The sequence below is a fragment of the Phaseolus vulgaris genome, chromosome 2 (genome assembly GCF_051622355.1).
Source record: "Phaseolus vulgaris cultivar YP4 chromosome 2, ASM5162235v1, whole genome shotgun sequence".
NCBI lineage: Eukaryota > Viridiplantae > Streptophyta > Magnoliopsida > Fabales > Fabaceae > Phaseolus > Phaseolus vulgaris.
Genome location: NC_143499.1, coordinates 40,415,090 through 40,438,441, shown reverse-complemented (window position 1 = coordinate 40,438,441; position 23,352 = coordinate 40,415,090). Strand labels below are relative to the sequence as shown.

The following is a 23,352-nucleotide window of genomic DNA, read 5'->3' as shown; positions in this document are numbered from 1 at the left end:
GAATAAACTAAATAAAAAGGATATATCTAAAACTTAAAAATTAGATATTTTTATTATGAGAATATTTTAATTCATTATATTTTTAATATTTATATACACTTTTTCTAATAAGAGATTTGAGTTTCAATTCGAATTATCAAATTAATTTGCAAGGTATATGGTGGATGAAACACTCGTGAAAAACAAGTCTCCAACCATCCAATATTCACGACGAACTCAACACCTTTTTTCAGTGTCTAAGATGTGTGTCATATATACCTAGGTCACCTTGGCAATATGCATGCATTTTCCAGCTATTCTCTGTCCAAGAAACCAAGATGTGCATGTGGCTCCAAACACCCTTAACCGATTACGTTTTGAGCCTTAATCGATTACGTTTGGCTCCAAACACCCTTACCAGTGTTGTCATGACATGTAATTGGAAGTTTGTTTTTGTTGCCGCCTTATTCTGCTACCTTCGTATTATGTTTGGCGCTTACGAGGACAACGACATGTCTGGATTAATATGGTCCCTGGATTATTCTTCTAAAACAACTTCCAAAGGAAAATGATTAATTAGAGTTTTATTTTATATAAAGTCTTTGTTTTCAGCTAATGGTCAATTTATAATTTCTGAAGCATTTTATTAATATAGGCAAAAAATAGATATCATGGAATTATAAGTAGTAAAACGACGGCGTCGAGTGTGGACGTTATCTAGGAATAGCATAGATAGGTGGAAGGCAATCCATAAACTCTGAGAAACAGAGCAGTGAGTGAGTGACCGATGCAACTCAGCAGCAACGTGTTGGTTCCGTTGATTAAAACCCCAAAATCCCATTTCAATTTCAAACTCCGTTCCTGTTTCAATCCCGACTCCAACTCATTCCAGGCCGACACCCTCAAGACGCTCGAATGGAGCTCCGTTTGCAAGCAGCTCTCGCCGTTCACCTCCACCTCCATGGCCTCCGCCGCCGCCCTCAACGCCCGCTTGCCCGTCGGCCGCACCCCCGCCCACAGCCAGAAACTTCTCGATCAGACTTCCGCCGCCAGACTCCTCGCCCAGCCGCTCGACTTCTCCGCCATCCACGACTTGACGGACATTCTCCGCGTCGCCACTTCCGGTCAATTGCTAACCACCCGAGAGCTTTGCACCGTTCGCCGCACGCTGGCCGCCGCCAGGGAATTATTTGATAGTTTGAAACGCTTCGCTTCCGCTTCTAATCATCCTCAAAGGTATTCGCGAATCTTTGCTTTTTTGGCTTAGTTGCATTTCTAAGTGCCTCGGGTATGACGATTGTGCATTTTCCCGTCTCTCATCATGTTGGAAGAGTTGCGCCAATTGGTTTTTCAAGTTTTCTTATATTTTTTTTTTTCATTGGTCCTAGTTCATCTGATGTTTAAGTTGTTAATTAAAAATGATAATGAAATTTTCTTTGTTGTTTATTGTTGTCATAAAATCATAAATTTACTTCAAGCAATGTTAACTTTACAATTAAGTTAATGTAGGCCCTATTTTGTGAAATGAAAATAAGAATGTAAAACGTATTGACTTTCTCATATAAGTAATCAATTTCTGCACCTTAACTGCTGGGGAAGTTAGACGAGAAAACTTCAGAAGTTAACGACAGAAATTGATTTCAGCTTATGAGAGAAACTCACTTCATTCTACCTTCTTCTCATTTTCCTATTCTATGCGCATAGAGAAGTTGGGCTTGAGTCAAATACTTTTTATGTCATTTATTTCAAATATTCCATATTTTATAGTTAGTACTCTATTTACTCTCCCATGTCAAGTCCAGTCATGTAAGCTAATTACGTTAATTATTGGATGGAATGAGCGTGGACGGACATGATTGTATATCAGAGGAAAGTTGTGGGGAATCCAACTAATGCAATCAGAATTTGAATAACCAAAATTGCACAGTCGCGATACCTAGGGAACTAAAAATGCAACGAAGACATTTTTTTTTTATTTCTTTGCTTTTCTGTTATTTTTACTGGAATTGTTTGGTTTGAACTGCAAGAAACATACACTGAATTGGAGCCAATTTTTTGTAGTTTAACAGTATAACGAGTTAGCACATAATTAGAAAATGGGTTAAAGAGTTTCTGATCAACTGTTGTAATAGTTAGACTTCTGTGATAATATAGCGATTTGTGATTAGATGACAATGTGGAGAAGTTTTGTATAAAAAGTAAAGCAAAATTATTGTCTAACATGAAAGCTTTTATATATAAAAAAAAAGTAAAGCAAAATTATAATATGTCAATCATAACTTGAATTGGAATTCTATAGGGTTTATCTGACTCTCATCATGTGGTATCTATTTTTTGAGCCAGTCAAAGGGATGGTAGGAAGTTGTAAAAACTAGCATTTCCCAGCATTCAAGGGTATTTTAATTAGTTTGATTCAGTTTACAAGCAACTTCTTTTATGCATTTTGGCTAGGTGTTGTATTTTTCTTGACAAAGTTTGGAGCATAGATCATATGGTAATGGATTCACATGTCTCAATAAGGCCTTAAAAGAAAGTTTATCTCAAAAGGTAATGAAAGACATTCAAAGTGTATACTCTAATTGCACTCGTTCTTTTGGGCATAATTGCTGCCTTCCAGAAATCCCAAGATAATCATCAGAACTTTTAACTTTATCGATGCCATTGTTTCCCATCAGGTACTTGCCCCTACTCGAAATACTGCAAAATTGTAATTTCCTTGCGGGCTTGGAGAGTAAAATAGAATTTTGCATAGATTGCACTCTTTCAATAATTCTTGATAGAGCAAGTGAAGATCTGGAGATTATCAGATCAGAAAGAAAGAGGAACACAGAAATTTTGGATTCTATGTTGAAGGAAGTAGCCTCCCAAATTTTTCAGGCTGGAGGAATTGACAGACCATTAATAACTAAGCGTCGATCTAGAATGTGTGTGGGCATTAGGGCATCCCATAGATATCTGCTTCCAGGTGGTGTAGTTCTGAATGTCAGCAGCTCTGGAGCAACTTACTTTATGGAACCCAAAGATGCAATAGATCTGAACAACTTGGAAGTTAGACTTTCAAGCTCCGAGAAGGCTGAGGAAAGTGCAATTTTGAGCATGCTTGCATCTGAAATAGCAAATTCAGAATCAGATATAAGCAATTTATTGGATAAAATTATGGAGATTGATCTTGCTTTTGCAAGAGCTGCATATGCTCAATGGATGAATGGGGTATGTCCCATTTTCAGACTTGATTGTTTTGAAGGTTGTGATTCCAATGTAGACAGTGATATTTTGGACCCACAAGAGGATGACAGTTTAAACGTAAACATTGTTGGTATACAACATCCATTGCTCCTAGAGTCCTCTCTTGAGATCATTTCAGATAATCTTGCACTAAGATCTGGAAATGCTGTTAAGTTTGGTGATGGAAATGGAGAAATGGCTACTAAATATACGTCACATAGCATATCTGACTTCCCCGTGCCAGTTGACTTTAAAATTGGACGTGGGACCAGGGTGGTGGTGATCTCAGGGCCTAACACTGGAGGGAAAACTGCTTCCATGAAAACATTGGGCCTGGCATCACTTATGTCAAAGGCTGGAATGTATTTGCCTGCCAAGAACAATCCAAAACTTCCTTGGTTTGATCTTATTCTTGCAGATATTGGAGATCACCAGGTAATATCTTAACTTTTTTATGGACAATAAAAATGAAAAACTTTTTGTTGATCATGCATTTGCTCCATATGTTGTCTGATCTATATCTTTTCCTCCAAATTGAAGTCCCTTGAACAAAATCTCTCAACTTTTAGTGGGCACATATCACGTATTTGTAAGATTTTGGAAGTGGCCACAACACAATCACTTGTTCTCATTGATGAAATCGGTGGTGGGACTGATCCTTCAGAAGGGGTTGCACTTTCTGCCACTATCTTACAATATTTGAAGGATCGTGTGAACTTGGCTGTTGTTACCACTCATTATGCTGATCTAAGTAGTCTGAAGGAAAAGGATACCTGTTTTGACAATGCAGCAATGGAATTTTCTCTTGAAACATTACAACCAACTTATAGAATTCTCTGGGGGTGTACTGGTGATTCAAATGCATTAAGCATAGCACAATCTATTGGCTTTGATAGAAATATAATTGATAGGGCACAAGAATGGGTAGAGAAGTTTAAACCAGAACAGCAGCAAGAGCGGAGAGGAATGCTTTATCAGTCCTTACTGGAGGAAAGAAATCGATTAAAGGTCCAGGCTGGAAAGGCTGCGTCCATTCATGCAGAAATTATGAGCGTGTACAATGAGGTACTGTCTAGATGTTTTACTAGGAAGAGATTCGCTGTGTCTTGATTATAATATGTTTTCCATGGTTGAGATAGTATTAAAATCAATAGTGTTCCTTTTCAAATTTATCTGAAATTTGCATCCTTGATAAGTTAGGATGCAGTAAATTGACCTGAAAATGGAAGAGTGATGGAGATGTTGCACAAAATATGTCGTGTCTTGTGATTTGTAACCTTTAGTAGATATGACCAACCCTTGGGGGATGATCTAACAATCGTTAATTTCAATATTTTTTGAGGGAGTTACTTATAGAATATGGCTTTCTGTTTCACTATGTGCACCAATTTTAATATAAAATAAGTACGTAAGTTCATCCTTCAAAAATGTTCATATTGCATTTAGTGCTGGAAATTTTTTTGTTCAGCAAATGAATGCCTTAGCATTTGCAGCGTGTTTTAATTGAACACCATTGTATTTGGAATTGTTTTTTTTTTCCTTTTTATCCTCTTTATTGACTCATTTTTTAATTAAATGTTGCAAAGATCCATGGGGAGGCAGAAGACCTCGATAGACGAGAAAAGGAACTTATCTTAAAGGAAACCCAACAGGTCCAACAAGAGCTTGTGGATGCAAAATCTCAGATGGAATCTTTGATACAGAAATTTGAGAAGCAACTCAGAAATTCTGGTCGTGATAAACTCAATTCACTTATTAAAGAAACTGAATCTGCCATTGCCTCCATTGTAAAAGCTCACACTCTTGCGGATCATTTCAATGAAGCTGATCAAACATCATATACTCCACAAATTGGAGAGCAAGTCCGTGTCAAGGGATTGGGGGGTAAATTGGCCACAGTGGTAGAATCACTTGGGGATGATGAAACAATCCTGGTACAGTATGGTAAAGTGAAAGTCCGTGTAAAGAGAAGTAACATCGTAGCTATTCCTTCTAATGCAAAGAATGTTGTAACTAGTTCTTCCATACACCAGGGGAGACAGGTACGTATGTCTTTACTGCCATGGTGTATGAAAAAATAAAACTGTAGATTATATATATTCTTGTTAAATAGGTTTCTTTGGTTTGATTTTTTTAAGTTCACATCTTTCCATCACTAGGATTTTTTGCACATTCTGCCGAATTAAGTAATTTCTCACCCAGACATTGTTTATACAAGAGGATTACTCATTAAAACAATGCAATAGAGTTTGTTATTGGCATTTTTCTATTTATATTGCCATTGTATATACAGTAATATTTTGATAAAAATTGGGGAAGTTATAACATTGGTCAGGAACCAAAATACCAAGTTATAACATTTTGATTTAATATTGTAGAGTCGGCGGAATGGAGAATACAGGGTTAATGTAGACAACAAAAGCGACGATGATATTTCCTATGGTCCAGTGGTGCAAACATCTAAGAATACAGTGGATCTAAGAGGTATGCGAGTAGAAGAAGCTTCTATACACCTTGAGATGACAATTAATTCCAGTCGACCATATTCTGTTCTCTTTGTCATACATGGGACTGGAACTGGTGCTGTTAAGGAGTGTGCACTTGAGATTCTGCAAAATCACCCACGTATCACTAATCATGAACCAGAAAGTCCAATGAATTATGGTTGTACCATTGCTTATGTCAAGTGATGCCTGCTTACCCTGCTGCAATAAACTATGTCAGGTTGAACCCTCATTTTTGGAGTTATCATACCTCCTTACCTGATTAAACAAATCACTAATTTCGTATGTACATAAACATATTTGGTGTATAGTAGAGTTTGTAAAATTCTGCACTTCTAATTTATTGATTTTTACACTAAAATTCTGGACATAGCATTTTTTTCACAACTTTTCCTCTGTTCAGGAGGCGTGTTCATCATTTATACGATGACAAAGTAGTTAGCTAGCTTCTTCATTAATAGTTTTTGTGCGCACTGAAAAGGTTGAGCGGAAAATAATAGACATGTATTGACAAATTTCTTCATAAACATAAACATAAACATGTGAAAGAAGAGAAGAATGATTAGTAAAGATTTTGTGATGTTAATTTAAGGATCAATGTAGTATTTATAAAATTATTAATAAACAATATCATAAGATTTAATACCTATATTTATGTCCTTACATCTGAAAATAAAGATTCAGACATGAACAGCAGTTGTTAAAATTATTAGTTAAGTGGAATATATATAATAAATAAATTATTTTGCTAATATGACATAGTTTTTGTGAGAAAATTTCCCGTGTTCTGTAAATAACAGTTGGGGTTACAAAAATAAGAGTGCATTGTTAACCATTTCAATTCATAGAATGAAAATTATTGAGAGAAAAATTTATTTATCATGGAGTGAAAAAGAGAAAAATATTTTTTTATTGTTAAATTAAAGAATTATATAATACTTATTCTGAAATTTTGAGTTTATATCTCATTTAGCTTGCATAACGGTTTATAATTTCACCTTCACGAACAACTATATAATATTTTTTTATTCTCTTAATATAATGATAATAGTAAGAGAATTATCAGAAAAAAATAAAAACAATATTTTTAAAAATATATTTTGATTTAAAATTTATATATTATATTACAAAAATTACACACAATACGTATATTTAATTTTTTTAAAATATCAAATTAAAATTAACATAAATATCAAATTTTAACTCATTAAAAATAACAAATACCTAATCTCACCTAGTTTATAATAAATTATTAGGAGAATGATTTGATTTTAAGTATTTTTTTAATCTAGCAAGTAAGAAATTTATTTAGAAGAATTATTAAAAATTGAAAGAAAAATAAAAGAGAAGATTAGTACTTCCAAGTGATATATTCAGAACTTGTCTTCTTTTCGCTCTTTTGTCCATTTGTGACTTCTCTATGCATGGCTGTGTGGATATATAGTATTCATTCAGATCTTTATGCCCTCCCAATCAAACTCACCTATTTTATTCATTTCTATTTTTATTCATCTTCTTCTTAACTTAATTCCACTTTATTTTTCATTCATTCCGTTTTTTCTTCTCAAAATTCATTTCTGGTGGATGACACAGGGAACAAGGCAACAAAAACACACGACTTAACTTGCCGTCAAAGTTCCCACAATGCGCTGCCCCGCCGTCTTCGTCGCCGTCTCCAAGGAACGCACCAGCATCCGCGCCGTTGAGGAATCCGTCAAGAGCGTCATCGGTCCCATATACGACAAGTTCCACCTCGTTCCCGACGAGCTCCTCCGCATCGCCGACCGCTCCATCTCCCCCGTGCAGCAGTCTCCCGCGCCCGCCCGGACCACCGCCGCCGACATTGCCAGAGCCGCCTACTCCAAGTGCAAGCCGTTGGCGAAGGAGGCGTACGCGAGGTTCGAGGCCAAGGTGGAGCAGTGCGCGGAGACAGCATGGCAGCGGCTGTTCCCCCCAGCGCCGAAGGTAGCGTGTTGGAAGGAGAAGTACAATGAAAAAGTTGTGACGGCAGCGAAAGAGCGTTGTAGGGTTTCGGCATTGATTCCACCGGAGAGGATAGCGAGGATGCTTAGCCATGAATGAGTACCTTCAATCCCATTGTTAATATTATTGCACAAAAGCTATTATTTGTTTTGAATTTTAATAGTTTTGCTATAATTTTAATTTAAAAACACATTTAAGTATAGACTCTTGAAACTGTATGAGAGTTTGAAATCATCACAATAAAGAAGTTCTTCTTTTTCATTTTCACAGTCCCATCACGGTTACTTCCTGGATAAAGTTAAGGATGATTGTTTATAAATTATATTAATTTCAATTCCTAAAGAAATATCAGAATAATACATACAAATATGTATGTATTAGAGACAATTATACTCTTCTTTCTCATTGAGATTAGTAGTGATAAAATCTTTAGACTGATGTACTGACACTTTCATATTTTTTATATTTATTTATCAATTATATATATATTATTATTTTATTTCTAAAAAATTATTTTATTATTGGAATATAATATTTTATTATTATATTTGTACTATAACTCTTTCTTTTCATATATAATATCTCAAATGTTACTTTTTCTCTAACATAATCTTTAAAATAACAAAACTATGTAAGTTATTTCTAAAGTATTAAATATCTCTCAATTTAGTTTTTATATTAATATATGTTACTAATATTTAAAAATCAATTTAAAATATTTTTTAGTACTTAAAGAGTATTTAATATAATTTTTAATATGTGATGGAGTACTTGTATAATTTTCAACCTGAGACAGTCAGAAATATAATTTTTCTGTTTGGTTGAAAAGGTGAAAGAAAACTGAAGAAATGGATTTAATTTTTACTTTTATTTATTTATTTAATTTTTAGTTCTTTCTTTCTTGTATATCAAACAAGTCAATCCTTTATTTATTCTCTTTGTTAGTGTAAAAGATCTTTGTATAATATGTGTAACCTATGGAAAATGAACTAGTACTTCCTCTAAAATAAGTAATAAATAACATTTTTTTCTAAAAATAAATAATTTTAATTATCTTCATACTGTTTAATTAATTATATCATTCTAAAAATATTGTTGAATTAATTAGATTTTAATTTTAAATATTTATCTTATGTTTTATAAGTTTCAAAAAAAATATTTGAAAAAATATATATTTTAAATATTTGTTGCTATAGTACCGAGCTTAGGTCTAAATCGGAGAAATATTGAAATGGTCCTACAAAACTAGGAAGTGTATCAGGACAGGAAGTGACCGAACTACCCTCTTCGTGTTCAATTCACCTTTTTGGGGACAACTCAAATTAGGATGATACCGCAGCAATGGGTGTCTCCATGTGGAAACAAATGCACCAATAAATACTCTGCTCTTACCAAAATCCCATGTAATGATCTAACCCTCTTCACCGTTTCGTCTTTCTTTCTTTTCATTTTTTTGTAAATTTCAGGAATGTTCAATTTATCATGCAATGCATAGGATGATAGAACCATTATGTTCAGAAATTGTGTAATATTTTACATTGTCCATTCTTTTGCTGATTTTCCATGTTTGGTTATATTATTATATGTTTGAATTATTCAAATTATTTTGATAATACTATAATGAATTAAGGTAATTAAAAAAGGAAGCAATTTTCTGTCAGCATTGATGGCTCTTTTAGAGCAATTGTGAGTGATGATGTCAATTTGAGGTTATTCTGGTTTTAATTGATTTTGGGTGTACTCCAAATTCGCTCTTCTTTCTTGCACTCACACATTCTACTGTACTGTAGGGCGAGTATTCTGCAAAAAGGGTTGCAACTCGGATGGAGAATCATGGGAAGAATGTGAGTCATTTTGCATCTTTCTTGATGATTTTTTTTCACATGAATGGAATGCAGACAAAAAATTATTCACTCTAAATCTAGACTTAAATGAAATCCACTTTCTTGTATAGCTGCAACAATACTAGCATACTAGTCATTTTTTTTGACATTTATTGTTTCAAAAATCCACAAAAATTGTTTTTATTTAATAATTCTAATTTCAAACAATACTTTATTGAGGAAAGGATTTACCTTTAACAATTGGGGAAAATATTGGAGTTCGGCTTCACTTTTTTAACAACGGGAAGTCACTTCAGCAAGAATGAAAAATATGCATAAATTTATTTAATTTTTTTTGTTCTTATTTTGTTTTTATTCTAGTAGTGTCTATAGAGAAATTTATCTAAACAGATATGTGGTCAAATATTGACTTTGGCTTTTGTAGATGGAATCAATAGTTGGTTTATCTCATATTTTAGGAAGGGGATTGCAGGCAACATGGCTTATATCAGTTTCATTCCAAGCATATACTATGAGGAAAATAATGGAATATGTGTGATTGTAAAAGTTTGGTTTGATTAGTGCAGAACTTGACTTTGACTAACATGTGATAAGAGTTTTGGTTAACCAGGTTTGGAGGACTGCAATCAAATATGCTACAAGGATCCTGTACTAAAGGATCAGCAGTGGAGTGCCTATATTGATCGTTCCCCTGGAGCTGTCAGTTACTCAGAGGTATTTTGTGTCAGAGTATATGTTTCCTTTACTTACCATATTAATTGCAATTTGTAACTTCTGATTCTATTCTAAGTTATTCTTGACTGGTTTCCCTCTTTTAGTTTTAACTTAACTTTAAATGTTTGGCTCTGAGACCTTTAAATGAAAGGTTTCTACATGTAGACTGTTGATAAAAAAATTATTTTGTGGTGAAAAGCTACTAGAGTAATGACTTGTTAAAACACAACTATTGAATTGTTATTGGCAATGAGTGAATACATTTGATTATGCATGTTTCTTCAATTGTTTAAATAGAATTATTCAACTAATTGTCTAGCCAGCATCAGTGATCCAGTTTTCAGCCCTGAAATATAGGCAGTGTTGAGAAGGAAGAACTCCTTCTGAGCAATTGGAACATGCTTGTTGTAGCCTTTTTAATAGCTTTATATTAATTATGGTAGGACTACTATCTTTACAAATTAATGACAATTAATCCTTTCTTAACAGGAATGTTTCCGTGCTTGTGTATCTGGCTGTAGTTACAAGGTTAGTTTGATTTCAAGAACATAAATTTTTGTTAACTTATCATATTCATTCCAACTTGCCCCTCCCAGTATGCATGCCAAAAGGGCTCTAGAATTGAATGAGGTTGTATGAAAGTGTTGAACTAACACAATAGCTTTATAGCCGTATAAACAGAAAACAAAATAAAACACCATCTACACCCACTAATTTCATCCACAGAATAGTGAGTGGTTTCCTAAAAATATGTGCCAAAATTTTAACTCCACATTCCTAAAAAATAGGTCAACAAATGACTAGGGGGCAAAATGGATCAATTTGGTCCGTATGCACTGAAATTGGTAACCCGCTCCATCATATGATGGACTAGTGGGCTGACCCACCACTTTTTAATTTTTAAAAAATTTTCATTTTTGTTTTGTTTTATACCTATTTATTTAGTTTTAGTCATTGATATCACTTTTTTGACAATAAAAATGCAAGGGAGAACAATAAAATTGAATCAAACTTTAATATTCCAATCAAAGAAGGTTTAATACCTAACAAAACAAAGTACATATCAACAATACTCCAATGAATAAAATGATGTATAAAAAAATTAATGTAAATAAAGTTCTATATAAAAGATTGACAACTACCAATTTTGATTCCAAAAGCATGATATTTTTATATTACATAAGGCTGCCAACTACTTGCTTGAACATAGTTGCATCAACTTTGGTACCTGCATCATCCTTTGACAGTCTTGTGCTTGGAACAATGGGAGTTTTAACTGCATTACAGTTCTCGATACCAAACCGTGATAGCACTTCATGAGCATATTTCCTCTAACATACAAAAATTCCAAATCAGCTCTCTCCTGTTCCTTCTAACCCTCCCTTCAACTGGAGGAGTATCATAATTATTTGGAGGATCACCAATGCCTATGGAATTGTCCACAACATTCTCTTCATTTTGTTCCTCGGTTTTGCAATCATCATTACTATTCACATCATTTTCCTCATACTGTTCTTCGATGTTGCTCACATATTCTTCATCTTCTCCCCAATCAAGAATATCTTGTTGGTATTCTTCATTCTTCTCCCCAATTCCATCGTGTCTATCCTTCAAATATTACATCATTGCTTATCAGTACTTGCTGTTAACTATTTACTTATACCTTGACCCTGGCAAAATGCTTCGAATTCTTTTGAAGTGAATTCACCACCTCTATTTATTCTTAAGCGATGTTTACCCCAACTTCCTTTTCAACCAACACATTGAACCAGGAAGAAAGTTTCTGATTTTTCATTCAAGTAGACCCAAGTCTTGTGAGAAAAATCATCAATGAAACTCAAAATATATCTCTTGTTGCTGCTTAAAATTGGTTTGATAGTCCATGTATGTCTGCACTGCATGAACAAGTTGAAGTTTGTTGGATGCTCTCCATAGACTTTTTCTCGACATAGAATTTCAGTGTTCCTTCTTAACCAAACAACACGTACAAAGGTCTCTTGGAGTAGAGAGAGGGCAACCCATTTAACAATTGCTTAGAGGAAAACGTCCTCAAATTGTAGCTTAAATGACCAAGTCGATTGTGCCAAAGCTGAAAATCATGCTCTAGCGCCGTCTGAAAACATGCAGAATTTATTGATACCTTGGTAGCTCTCAGCACAAACATTCGATTTCCCTTCATGTTTATCTCCATAATTTGTCATCTTTCAGGATTATGGACTTTACACTTCTCATTCTGAATCAAGATGGTCAAGCCTTTCTCTTGAAGTTGTCTTATGCTTAAGAGATTGTTCTTAAACTTAGGAACATGATAGACATGTGAAATTTCATGTGTAACTCCATTAACATTTAAGCGAACACTTCCTTTCCTCATCATAACCATTCGAGTTTCATTGCTGAGCTTTACTGGATGTTGAAAGTTTTCATCTAACTCTAAGAACCACTCCTTGTTACCACTCATATGGTTACTGCACTCGGAGTCAAGAAACTATTCATTTTCCTTTCGTTGCTTAACATCAACGTGAGCCATTAGCAAGAGTTCATCTTCTTGTTTCTCTTATTGCACCGTATCTTTCACCTCAACATAATTTATTTTCTTCTCCCAGGTAGAAAATTTGTATTGAAACATTCAATCTCAACTTTGTTGTTGAATGACTATCTCTTTCTTCCTCGTCCTCCCTTGTCTTCATTTGTAATCTGCAACACTTGTTCTTCATCTCCTTAACAAGTCATTCTTTGCTGATGAACCAAAATATTGCTCTGCAATTTGTCGATGGTCATGGTGTTCAAGTTGTTGGATTCTTCAATTGAGCACACAACATAATTAAATTTAGGAACCATCGACTAAAGATTTTTGTAGTAATGACATTCTCACACTTGCTCTCATCACATGCCTTCATGCTTTTAGCAATTTTCAAAGTGTGAACAAAGTTTGAATTAACTGTCTCTTCGTCCTTCGTCTTCAGCATTTCAAAATCTCTACGCAAGACTTATAATTGTGCTCTCCTCACTCGAGTAGAACCTCGGAAGTTTTGCTTCATAGAATCCCAAATGTGTTTGGACATATCATTGTTGAGGATAATATCTAAAAATTTTCAAACTATGGCTTGATAGAGATAATTCTTTATCTTCAGGTCCTTTGGTTGTTGTTCTTCCATTAATTTGAGTTCGACTTTTGATGCAGTGGCTTTATCCGCTACGATTGAAATCTCATGTTCCACCAAATGTCAATACTCCTGAATCTGTCATTTTTTTCCTCGGAATACTACCGCTGATGGCACACACTCACAAATGTTTCTCTCATACGTTATTATCACACTCAACTGTTTCTCTCACACTCAGATTCTGGATCAGACCCCTTATGAAGGAGCTTTGATACCAATTGTTGAACATAGCAAGATTTTCCTGTACCTTCAAATGCAATTTAGGCTTAGTTGTACAAACGTAAAACAAAAAAAGAAAACATCATCTAGACCCACTAATTTTATTCATAGAATAGTGGGTGGTTTCCTAAAAAATGCGCTAAATTTTAGCTCCACATCCCTAAAAGATAGGTCAACAAGTGACCACCTTATTGGAAATAGAAAACATACTCGACTTATTTGATTAAATTCAAAACAGAAACTGAAATTCTAACTGCTACCAGCAAGAACTATTAATAAACAAGAGCAGGAGGAAATTATACTTTTTTCTATATTTGCTTCATATAAGCAGTTATAATCCAAGCATATTTTTTCTGAAAAAGGAAATAAAAGGAACCACATAATAATTGACCTTTTAACTTCTGTTCATAGAAAATTCGTTACATCCGCATGAACATATTCTGTATTGCCTATAGCTTGGTTCTCTTGCTCATGATTCTTATCAGGAATTTAGTCTCAAAGCAAATTTGAAAACCTTCCCTGACTTGATTTATAATTTGAAAAATTAAATCGGAAAATGTATACACCTAAATTGATTTGTAATCTCATCCAAGCTTCTAAATAGTGAATTGCATCACATGATGGAGGTGCATAGTTTTGTCTGTAGTGACTGTCGCAGGGCATGATGAACATTTCTGTGAAGAACCAAATTAGATTCTTCATTTTTCATGTTTCAACGAAATGACTTAGTTTTATACATTCCACATCTTACTGTAATTTAAAACCAAATGTGGTTTCATAAAATAGAAAACTAAATCTCTTTGCTATATCAATTACTTTGCATCAGGAAATATTTTGTCAGTATTGAATAGCCAGTTTATTATAGTGAATGATGCCGACTTACAACTTTCCTTTACTCTGACCAATATATTCAAAAAGATCAGTTGTAATAATTCAATTATATACCTTCAAATGTTGCAGTTTGATGTTAAACCAGAGGAAGCAGATAAAGTCTGTCCTAACAGGCAAACAAAGCCTTCAACTGAGCCTGTTCAGAAGCCAAAGCCAAAACCACAACTAGTACACCCCATTGACCCGCCTGATGATATACCTGGGACTTCTGCATAGTGAAAGACACAACATAAGTTACCAAGAAGAGAGGGTCCACCAACACTCTTTAGTACTTTATTTCCAACACATTATTTACTGTTTGTTAGAATTGGGTTCACATCTTAATTTGTCTTATTTCTAAGACAGAGGAGAGACTCGTTAAATAATATATTAAACTCATACAAATTATAATTTTCAAAAAATTTAGTCAATAATTAAAAGAGTGTTGTTAGTATTTTTCTTATAAAAATCCAAAAGGTATATACTTCATTCTTTGATGGTTATATTGTAATGGGAATTTCTCGTAATCAGTCTTTGACATTTATTTATGAGCCCTGAAACGAAATTATAAAGAATTTTTTATTTATAAACATTTTAAAATGCAAACATCTATTAGATAAAAAAAATTAGGTGATAATTTTATTAAAAAATCAGAAAGATGTATTACATTTTTCATTTAAATTTATTTTTATGTGATCCTATATTATGGACAAAATATCACATTAACGTGTGTACAAATCACCGAAACTTCCATTTAAATTAAGTTCATGTTTGGTTCGGATTTTCTAAGATTCTCACATCTAATTGGAGCTTCTCCTTATAGCCTCTGTATAAACTTTGCATTGGACGTGAAAAGAAGTCTAGAAACGTGTTTAGTAAACAAACAGACAGTAAATAATTGCTCTTCACGGAAGGCTTTTGACATCACTCCTAATTCCCAAGTCCAGTTTGCTGACATTCTTCACAATTTCTTTGTGATGCATTCTCTACAACTGCAATTTGGATCATTCTGTCTGATATATTAAACCGAGGAAGTTGGGAAAAGGAACAAGATATGTTCGATACTTCATTTTTTTTTTCATCTAATTTTGTTATTTATATGATTGGTTGAGTTTGTTTGGGTTTTTCCTCGTCATCTCAATAAAATTTGGAGCAATGTTTTTGTACTGGTCGCATAAACAACAAAACAATGGCAGTTTTTAAATTCCAAAATTCACCTTCACCTTTTATTTGAAATGGGAATCTGGGAGTGTGTTAAGATTCATCAATCCGAAAGTGAATCATGTTACTTTCTGGATGAGAGGGTGTTCTAAAAACAAAATTTGCATAAATTGTTGATGTTCGGATTACTGAATCTAGAAACCTAATTTCTATTACAAATTGGTGGATTCAGAATAATTTTTTTCAATTATGGATTTCTGAATCCATAATGCATATTTTGAATTACAGATTGGTGGATCTTGGTTTTTTTTAATTATGGATCCATTCATGTACTACTGGAAGCACCAATCCGAGAGGTTACCGGACATGCCAATCTGAATTTTACTGGAAGTGCCAATCCGAAAATTTACCGAATTTCATAATCCAAAATACAAAAAAAATAAATATACAGTTTTCATATAGGGACGGTTTTGTCTTTGCAAAGGGGGTGCAGGAAGAAAAATATAGAAGTGCAGGAAGAAACTGCCCAAAACAATACACACAATACATTATGTTGTATTAAAAGAAAAATAAATTATAATTCCTTCCATATGTTTCCTTTATATCTATGTATAATTTATTTAATTAAACCATTTGAGAGAACAAATACGGTTTATAATATTTTGACTACACTAGTTAATAGTTATAACTACTTTAATTTTATAATACAAATAAAAGTTTCACGGCATTAAAATAATACCCTCCCAAAAAATAAAGATTTGAACAGAAGTGGAAGAAGGTCAAAATTAGTTTACCTTGAAGGCAAAGATATTCCATTTCCTTTATAATTCTAAAAGGGAGAAAATTATGAAACAAAATAATGCAGTTTTGCAAAGGTTTTTCCATTGCATGTTGATGGTGTTGGCTTTGCTCCTACTTTTGACGGCGTAAAAAATCTCGTACATATGGATGTACCTCAGTCTTAACCACCATATGCATTTTCTTTGAATCTTCCCACAACAAACCATTCCATTCTCTAGCACAGTCACATGCACCTTCAAATACATCCTGCTCACAAATCATTCAAACTATCATACACAAGCCATGTTTTTAAGACATGAACTTAAAGCAATGATGCCAAGTTGCTTACTCTGGAAGGGAACTCATCGTAATAATATGCATCTGTCATCTCAACTCTGTTTAGATCTGCTTCCCACAGCCTAATCTGTTGCCATCACAATGCTACGTGTCAGAAAATGAAAGCAAGCACTACATGTGCTTACGTGCAAAAACACAATATTAAGATACAAAACCTGATCTGTGACATTTTCAGGAACACATGGTATTCTCTCCGCAACACGAGGATGAGCATTTTGCTGAATGAAAGTGACTATCTGTGACATCAATGCAAATGGTTGTCTGTGTAAGAGATTGTTCATTGTAAACTTTTAATGTTTAAAGACTAACCTAGAAAAATAGTAAAAGAATATCAAAATCTTTAGTGATAGTGTACAACAACTACAAGCATGTTAGGGTGAGGAAGTGCATAAAAGTAAAGAAATGCATCTTTTCATCAATGTAGGCCATTCAAATGAAGGGTCAGTGGCAGAAAGAGTTGAGGTTGAGGCTGGTCCCCACATATCATGTTTAAATTGACGACCTTAATAAATTCTTGCAGAAGAACTACTTTGTTATTAAGTATTGATTAGTGAGAAGTAGTCTCAGCATTCTCCTCCGCAATGAGTTTCCCCAAAAACTACATGTGCAGTATCTACTACCCTTCTATTTATAGCAATTAACTCTCAACTACTCAACTGGCTCATGTAACTGCTAATTAAATGACTCTTAGATCAGTTGGGTTTGCTATCTTCCTATTCCTTCAAGGATATACTTCAATATTAGACCCCTTATTCCCAACAAAAAGCATAGCATTACCATTTACCTGCAGAAACCAATGATCATATTTTAAAAACAGATATTACATCATAAAATTTATATTTTATAATGCTTACCTGATCTGCTGTAATGCCATTTTCAAAAGCATTATACAAGCTTTCTTTTGTAATAGCTCCAACAATAAGATTTGGAAGTTGATACTCTACCCTGGATACATCACACGTAAGGATACTAAGCAATAATATTTTGTTGAAATAGGCAGCCCAAAAATTAATAGCTTATAATGGTTTCATATAAAAAAAAGTATCAGAAACATTAAGGATATTCCAAAAATGGCGTGCAGTAAGAACAACTGATATCTATAAGTGGTTGTAAAACACAATGGCAGGGACAAGTAAGGAAAGATTAGAGGTTAATTTGACACAAGTCGCAAAATAAAACATTTGACAAAGTATTTGGTGGCATACCTTGAGAATAGCCGCAATATCTCACAATGTAACTTAGAAGTCGAGTAAGCATAAACTCTAAAATTTGTTTCCACAACCACAAATCCCTGAAAAAATTAAATAGAATAACATTTTTCATTCTTATTCATAAATTGGTACGGGGAACATTTTTTAAAAGGGCATTATATATTGTCCGTATACAAGAAAAGGATCCATTCATTAAAGCCAACCAAAGGTTAATTGAAATGTTAGGCAGTCGCCAGTCTTAGGTAGTAAGCAAAAATACAGTCAAGAAAAGATTATTGAACAAGAGTCAAGATATCTCCCATGTGAAATCCAGTAAAACTTGAAAACTCTGAAGCACAAGAGTGTGTGCATGTTTGGAATGATTGAGATGAAGCAACCAAAACAACTAAACAACAGCAACAGAAACAGTATATCCACACGTATGATGAACAAGGAAAAGAAATTGCAAAATAGAGTATGCTGAAAAAGAGTAAACCTCCCTATGTGAACAAGGCACAAAGGAAAAAATGCAGCTAAAACAAACAAACACATTGATACTATAGAGCCTCCTCCACTATTCAGCACATCTGTGAAGGAGTTTTCCTAAAAAATCTAAATTTTCTATCAAATAAATCATTCTGAAACCAATAACAAACCTGTTTTCTAGACGATGAATCAGCCAAGCTCATTGAAAGATTGGTTGCCAATTTTGTAGGTATAAACCAACTTCCTTTCCTTCCCTATAAAGTTGTCACAAAAGGAAGAAAAGGGAGACAAATTCTGATGAATAAATATACAATTACAATCATCATGAACCTCATCACATCTAAAAATAAGCACAGAAATATTATAACCTGCTGAAGTTTAACCAGTCCAAGGTCTGCTAGGTCATTAATTATGCTCCTCTGAAAATCAGTTAATGTGCTTATACTATATGCCTGATGCAATGAAAATATCAAGAGTGTGAAAGTCACATTGCATTCTAATTATATGTAAAGGAAGTAAAATTGAAGTTTCAGTAAACATCACTAGAGAAAAAGGAACAAAAAAGCAAAAGTTTGATGAGTCCAACACCTTGTTTAAATAATGTGGAATACCATAATATAAGTTTTTTTTATGTAAAAAAACTCTCATCAAGGAACAATAATGTCTTACCTCCCCGATGACATGAAAGCTAAGTTCCAGCATGAATGAGATCAAGTCAGCCGCATCAACACCTCTCTCCTGCACAAAATGTGGATGAAGAAGAGCACATACAACACAAATTACAGAAGTATTATTCAAAAAAAAGTTAGAGGCACCTCAGAATTAGAGATATATTCTCTGATGATATACCAAAGCTGGGCATTTGTATCCATAAGCTGTAATACAAAACGAAACAATTTTTATATATAGGAAAACACATTACAGAAGTTCAATTCCTTATAAATCACTTGATGCATACCAAAAACTGGAAACCACTTTCAGTTAATTTTGGAGCTTCTTTGTCTCTGTATTGCACATGAGAAAATGACATTAAACACGAGATACAGTTTGCAACACCCACATACACATTCAAGCAAATGCTACAAATGAGAGGTATTACTGCCAAGGAAACAAAACCTTTGACTCAGGAGACGTCGCTGGAAAACTTTCATCAAAGAAGAGCTAATATTTAAGGGCTTATCAGCCTGAGCTGGGCTTATAAGTTGCAATAAGAACCACTAGTTCATCACAAAAACAAGTCACAGATGAGTTTAGGCTTCTTTTTAGTCAAAATTTAAGTAAGGTGATGCATATCAAATAATAACTAAAGTAACTTATGTAGCATATAATGCTAAGCATAAAATAGATGAATATAAAGAGGATTTATCAAAATAAAAAAGTGGAATGATAAGATCGAATATTGTACCTCCCATTGCTCTAGAGCATAAGCCTCAAGATTTTCTAAGGTTGGAAGCCTCACAGTAATATTGGAAGGCATTGATTCCCTTGGCAAAGTTCCACTGCCATATTTAATCACAAGGAAATATTACCAGCTAAAGAATTTGTAGTACAGTCTACTGACAATTGCATTGCTCTTCTTGAAAATTAAGAATGGAGGAGTGACTCTGGTCATTTAATGTCATTTGTATATCACATCCTCATCATAGCAATGAGACAAGCTAACTTGTACCATGGTTCAAGAACAGAAAAGGAAGGGAAAATATGTATCACTCACCCTTGTACTAAAAGCTTTTGGAGACTTCTCTGATATGTTGGATTAACTTTGTATGTCTTTTCATTCTTCCTGCCAGAAGGAGAAAAACCTCCTGAAGTAAATTGGATAAGGCAAGGCTCCAAAGTTTTAAAAGTGACAATCCTGACTATGGAAACCTAGCTAGACGCTAAGACACATAGAGATGGAGAAGAATATATACAATCCACAGAAATGACCCACGTAATTGATATTTATTCCTCTTGCTTGTCAGAAAAAGAAAAAAAAATCAATGGAGTTAAGTGATCAGAACTAAGTATTAACTTCCTTTTGCTATGATGCGATTGTGACTTTACACGTGTTCTTCTGAAAGAAACAAAGGAGAAAACAAACAAATATCACGCATGTCATGGAGCATGCAAATCAGATAAGCAAAATTTTCCATTAACTACGTCATGCCACAAATAAAATAAGATTTCATCACGAAGACCTTTAAACACATTGCAAGATGCAAAAAAGGTGTGCATCCTCCACACTAAGGGCTGGCATTCGTCCAATTCTTATTTGAAGTTAACTGAATCAGTTCAAACCATCAGAAGCTCAAATGTCTACTCTTATTTCCACAAAAAGGAAAAAACAAAACATTCATCAGTGAATAAATGTGTACCTGTCAACAGCTTCAAGGAAAACTCGCAACTGAACCAGTCTATCAACGGCTACTCTGTGCTTTGAAACTCCATCCGGAAGCACCCACTCCTCCAACAACTTAGCTGCCACTGGCACATCAATTTGTAGCATCTGTATCACGTATTTCTTCGCAAGAGGCGGAAGAGACCTGATATTTGAAGATATATATTAGTTACAGTCACAAAGCCATATTCAAGAAACTAAATACCACTTCTCTAGCTCACTTATTTCTGAACTTATAGGTAAAATGAGAATCCAAACTAATTCCACAATAATGGCTTAAGGAACCATCATGTTATCAAGGACAAAAGTAGTTAAAACTAAACACCATATGAAGGGAGGGTGAACGGGTAAGAATCTGTTACTGAGGCAAACAAAGATGCATAATCTTTTTCCATAAGTTTGCATGATTCTTCAATTGTTTACCAAATGAATAGAGAACAAAAGGAAACTTTTAACCCAAAATAAATAGTGCCACTGATAAAAAAAAAAGCTAGAAAAAAATTACCTGAGAATAGCCTCACAGATGAATCCATTCTCATAGAGTTTATCTAGCTTCATGGCGGGCATGGATGCCACCATGTCCATGAAATTTTTGGCAATGATCCTAACCTCTGGCATTGTGATTCGAACACCACCACCTTTCTTTCTCTTTAATCGGATTCTGATTAAAGGGGTCTTTATCCAGAACTCAAGCAACCAAATTGAAAGAAAAGTGAGCCACTTTACGAAAACCCGTCAAAAACCTCGCTTAGTTTCATAGTGGTGGAGCATAAAGAGGCCCTTTGCAGACTGAAATTGAAGGATCCCCAAAAGGGTCTCTTGAGGCAGTGATACGCACCGTTTTTATGACTTGAAACGATCACGTGAAGTTGGGGAGTGAGGATGGTGAAGAGAAGAGAAGAGAGGTGACGCTTTTGGTAGGAAAATTGATTAAGCAAACTTAGAGAAACGGCTATGGAAGCTCTGATTCTGTAAGGTTAGAGGTTAGAGGAGCAACAACACTAAGGTGTGAAGAACAATTTTTGTATTTTTTATAATAATATTTTGAAATGGTATTTTTTATTCAAAGTTCTGAGTTATATAAGTTTTGAATCTCAGTAAATTCTGATTTTTTGAACTGAGTACCCAACAAAAATTCGTGTTACTTTGATTGCTAAGTAAAAATAAACCTTTTGTTTTGGGTCCTACTCTTAGAAATTCTCCTCTTATGTTAAAATGATAAATACTCTATTTGAGTAGTTTCCAAAACACATTGTTGAACCATTTAGTATTTTTTTTTATAGTAAAAGAATATCATAAAATAAGACGTAAACTACTACTTATTATTCTTTGTTTTCTTTTTATCATGGATTGTTATTTATTGGTTTGAAATATATATTATACAGTGAATATTTATGCTTATTAAATGGATTTTTTTATTATTTTTCATTGAATAAATTAGCATCTATACTGGTATGCCTTTTTTTCAGATTTTATAGAAGTGAGTTTAGACAATCTCTTAAATTATGTTAGGAAAGAAATAACTTTTGTTCTGACAAATTTAGGCCTTGATAAATAATCATACTATAAATTAATTAATTAGTATAGTAAAAGAATATATGAAGTGAATTTAGGGTAAGGTGGTTTAAAAGATGAAAGTATTATAACACATTCTTTGATTCTAGGTTATTAATGTTCATCCAGATTAAAAAGCAAATGTTATTTCTGTTTGGATTAATGGGTTTCCTTATATTGGGTGGTGTGGAAAGGTAAGGAAAGTGATAATTGATTTCTTGAGTGCTTCGACAAGATTTGTAGAGAAAATTAAGTCATTTACAATGTTACCATTTTGGCCAATTATCATAATTCACGTGTCATAACAGTAAAGATTCTCATGCACAACACCATGCTGCAGAGATTCAGACCATGACAAAGATTAATGATTGAGAATAAAAATTGTACAAATAAGTGAAAAGTATAAGTGTTTCTTGATGGTGTAAATAAGTGTGGAGGGATTGTAAGTTGAAAGAAGGTGAAGATGTTTTTTATGAAGATTTAGTTGTTTTGTTTGAAGATAGGGAGAAGAAAAGAGAAGGAGAAAAAGATTATTATAGGTTGGATAATATTGAGGTGGATAAGAAAGAAAGAAGGGTTGTGGCTTAAATAGAAGACATATGTAACAATCCCTACAACATGAGGTTAATTTGTCAACCACAATAGCACCTAACATGGGACACAAAGTGAGATTGAAGTACCACCTTTTGAGCATATAAAGAAGGTCATTTATGTTTTGATTATAAAAATGCAACCTATTAGATTCTAACTCAAATATTTGGTCCTATTTGCATAAAAGAAAGACTATTAACAAAGGGAATTAGGACGGAGACATGTCACTAGTTTTACCTGCTCTAATAAATGTTGTTTACATGGAGGATGACATGATTGGATCCTCGACGAATTATATGTTTAGAGATGTTATGTCTCTATTTTATATGGACGATGAATGAATTAAATAAATTG

The 23,352-nt window shown here is 33.8% G+C and overlaps 4 protein-coding genes across 9 annotated transcripts; 3 read left to right on the top strand and 1 right to left on the bottom strand.

The window, feature by feature from the left end:
* Positions 1–677: 677 nt before the first annotated feature.
* On the top strand, positions 678–6,069 carry LOC137812032 (DNA mismatch repair protein MutS, type 2). 3 transcript variants are annotated; one of them, XM_090298818.1, is made up of 6 exons: positions 688–1,215; positions 2,431–2,526; positions 2,655–3,639; positions 3,745–4,269; positions 4,791–5,246; positions 5,583–6,069. In XM_090298818.1, the coding sequence occupies exons 3-6, from the start codon at positions 2,824–2,826 to the stop codon at positions 5,892–5,894; spliced, it is 2,109 nt and encodes a 702-aa protein (XP_090154944.1). In that variant the 5' UTR covers positions 688–1,215; positions 2,431–2,526; positions 2,655–2,823; the 3' UTR covers positions 5,895–6,069. The 3 variants fall into 3 exon arrangements, 2 of the variants coding, with proteins under 2 accessions (XP_068470009.1, XP_090154944.1); XR_016518748.1 differs by lacking the exon at positions 2,431–2,526 and having other exon boundaries at positions 678–1,215; positions 4,116–4,269; XM_068613908.2 differs by lacking the exon at positions 2,431–2,526 and having other exon boundaries at positions 684–1,215.
* A 1,283-nt stretch (positions 6,070–7,352) lies between these two features.
* LOC137812031 (stress-related protein) lies at positions 7,353–7,790 on the top strand. The gene has a single exon (XM_068613907.2). The coding sequence runs from the start codon at positions 7,353–7,355 to the stop codon at positions 7,788–7,790; it is 438 nt and encodes a 145-aa protein (XP_068470008.1).
* A 1,098-nt stretch (positions 7,791–8,888) lies between these two features.
* LOC137812030 (uncharacterized) lies at positions 8,889–14,953 on the top strand. Of its 2 annotated transcripts, XM_068613905.2 has the most exons (5): positions 8,889–9,094; positions 9,482–9,535; positions 10,146–10,249; positions 10,739–10,777; positions 14,590–14,953. In XM_068613905.2, the coding sequence occupies exons 1-5, from the start codon at positions 9,019–9,021 to the stop codon at positions 14,734–14,736; spliced, it is 420 nt and encodes a 139-aa protein (XP_068470006.1). In that variant the 5' UTR covers positions 8,889–9,018; the 3' UTR covers positions 14,737–14,953. The 2 variants fall into 2 exon arrangements, with proteins under 2 accessions (XP_068470006.1, XP_068470007.1); XM_068613906.2 differs by lacking the exon at positions 10,739–10,777 and having other exon boundaries at positions 8,907–9,094.
* A 1,476-nt stretch (positions 14,954–16,429) lies between these two features.
* LOC137812029 (transcription factor-like protein) lies at positions 16,430–22,031 on the bottom strand. 3 transcript variants are annotated; one of them, XM_068613904.2, is made up of 15 exons: positions 21,359–22,031; positions 20,831–20,998; positions 20,188–20,256; positions 19,879–19,972; positions 19,590–19,690; positions 19,432–19,477; positions 19,289–19,348; positions 19,143–19,211; positions 18,842–18,925; positions 18,644–18,727; positions 18,003–18,088; positions 17,652–17,742; positions 16,953–17,033; positions 16,790–16,864; positions 16,430–16,707 (listed from the first exon to the last, which is right to left on the bottom strand). In XM_068613904.2, exons 1-15 carry the CDS (start codon positions 21,469–21,471, stop codon positions 16,573–16,575), a joined length of 1,356 nt encoding a protein of 451 aa, XP_068470005.1. In that variant the 5' UTR covers positions 21,472–22,031; the 3' UTR covers positions 16,430–16,572. The 3 variants fall into 3 exon arrangements, with proteins under 3 accessions (XP_068470005.1, XP_090154941.1, XP_090154942.1); XM_090298815.1 differs by having other exon boundaries at positions 20,188–20,278; positions 21,359–21,907; XM_090298816.1 differs by having other exon boundaries at positions 20,188–20,737; positions 21,359–21,856.
* Between the last annotated feature and the right edge of the window lie 1,321 nt (positions 22,032–23,352).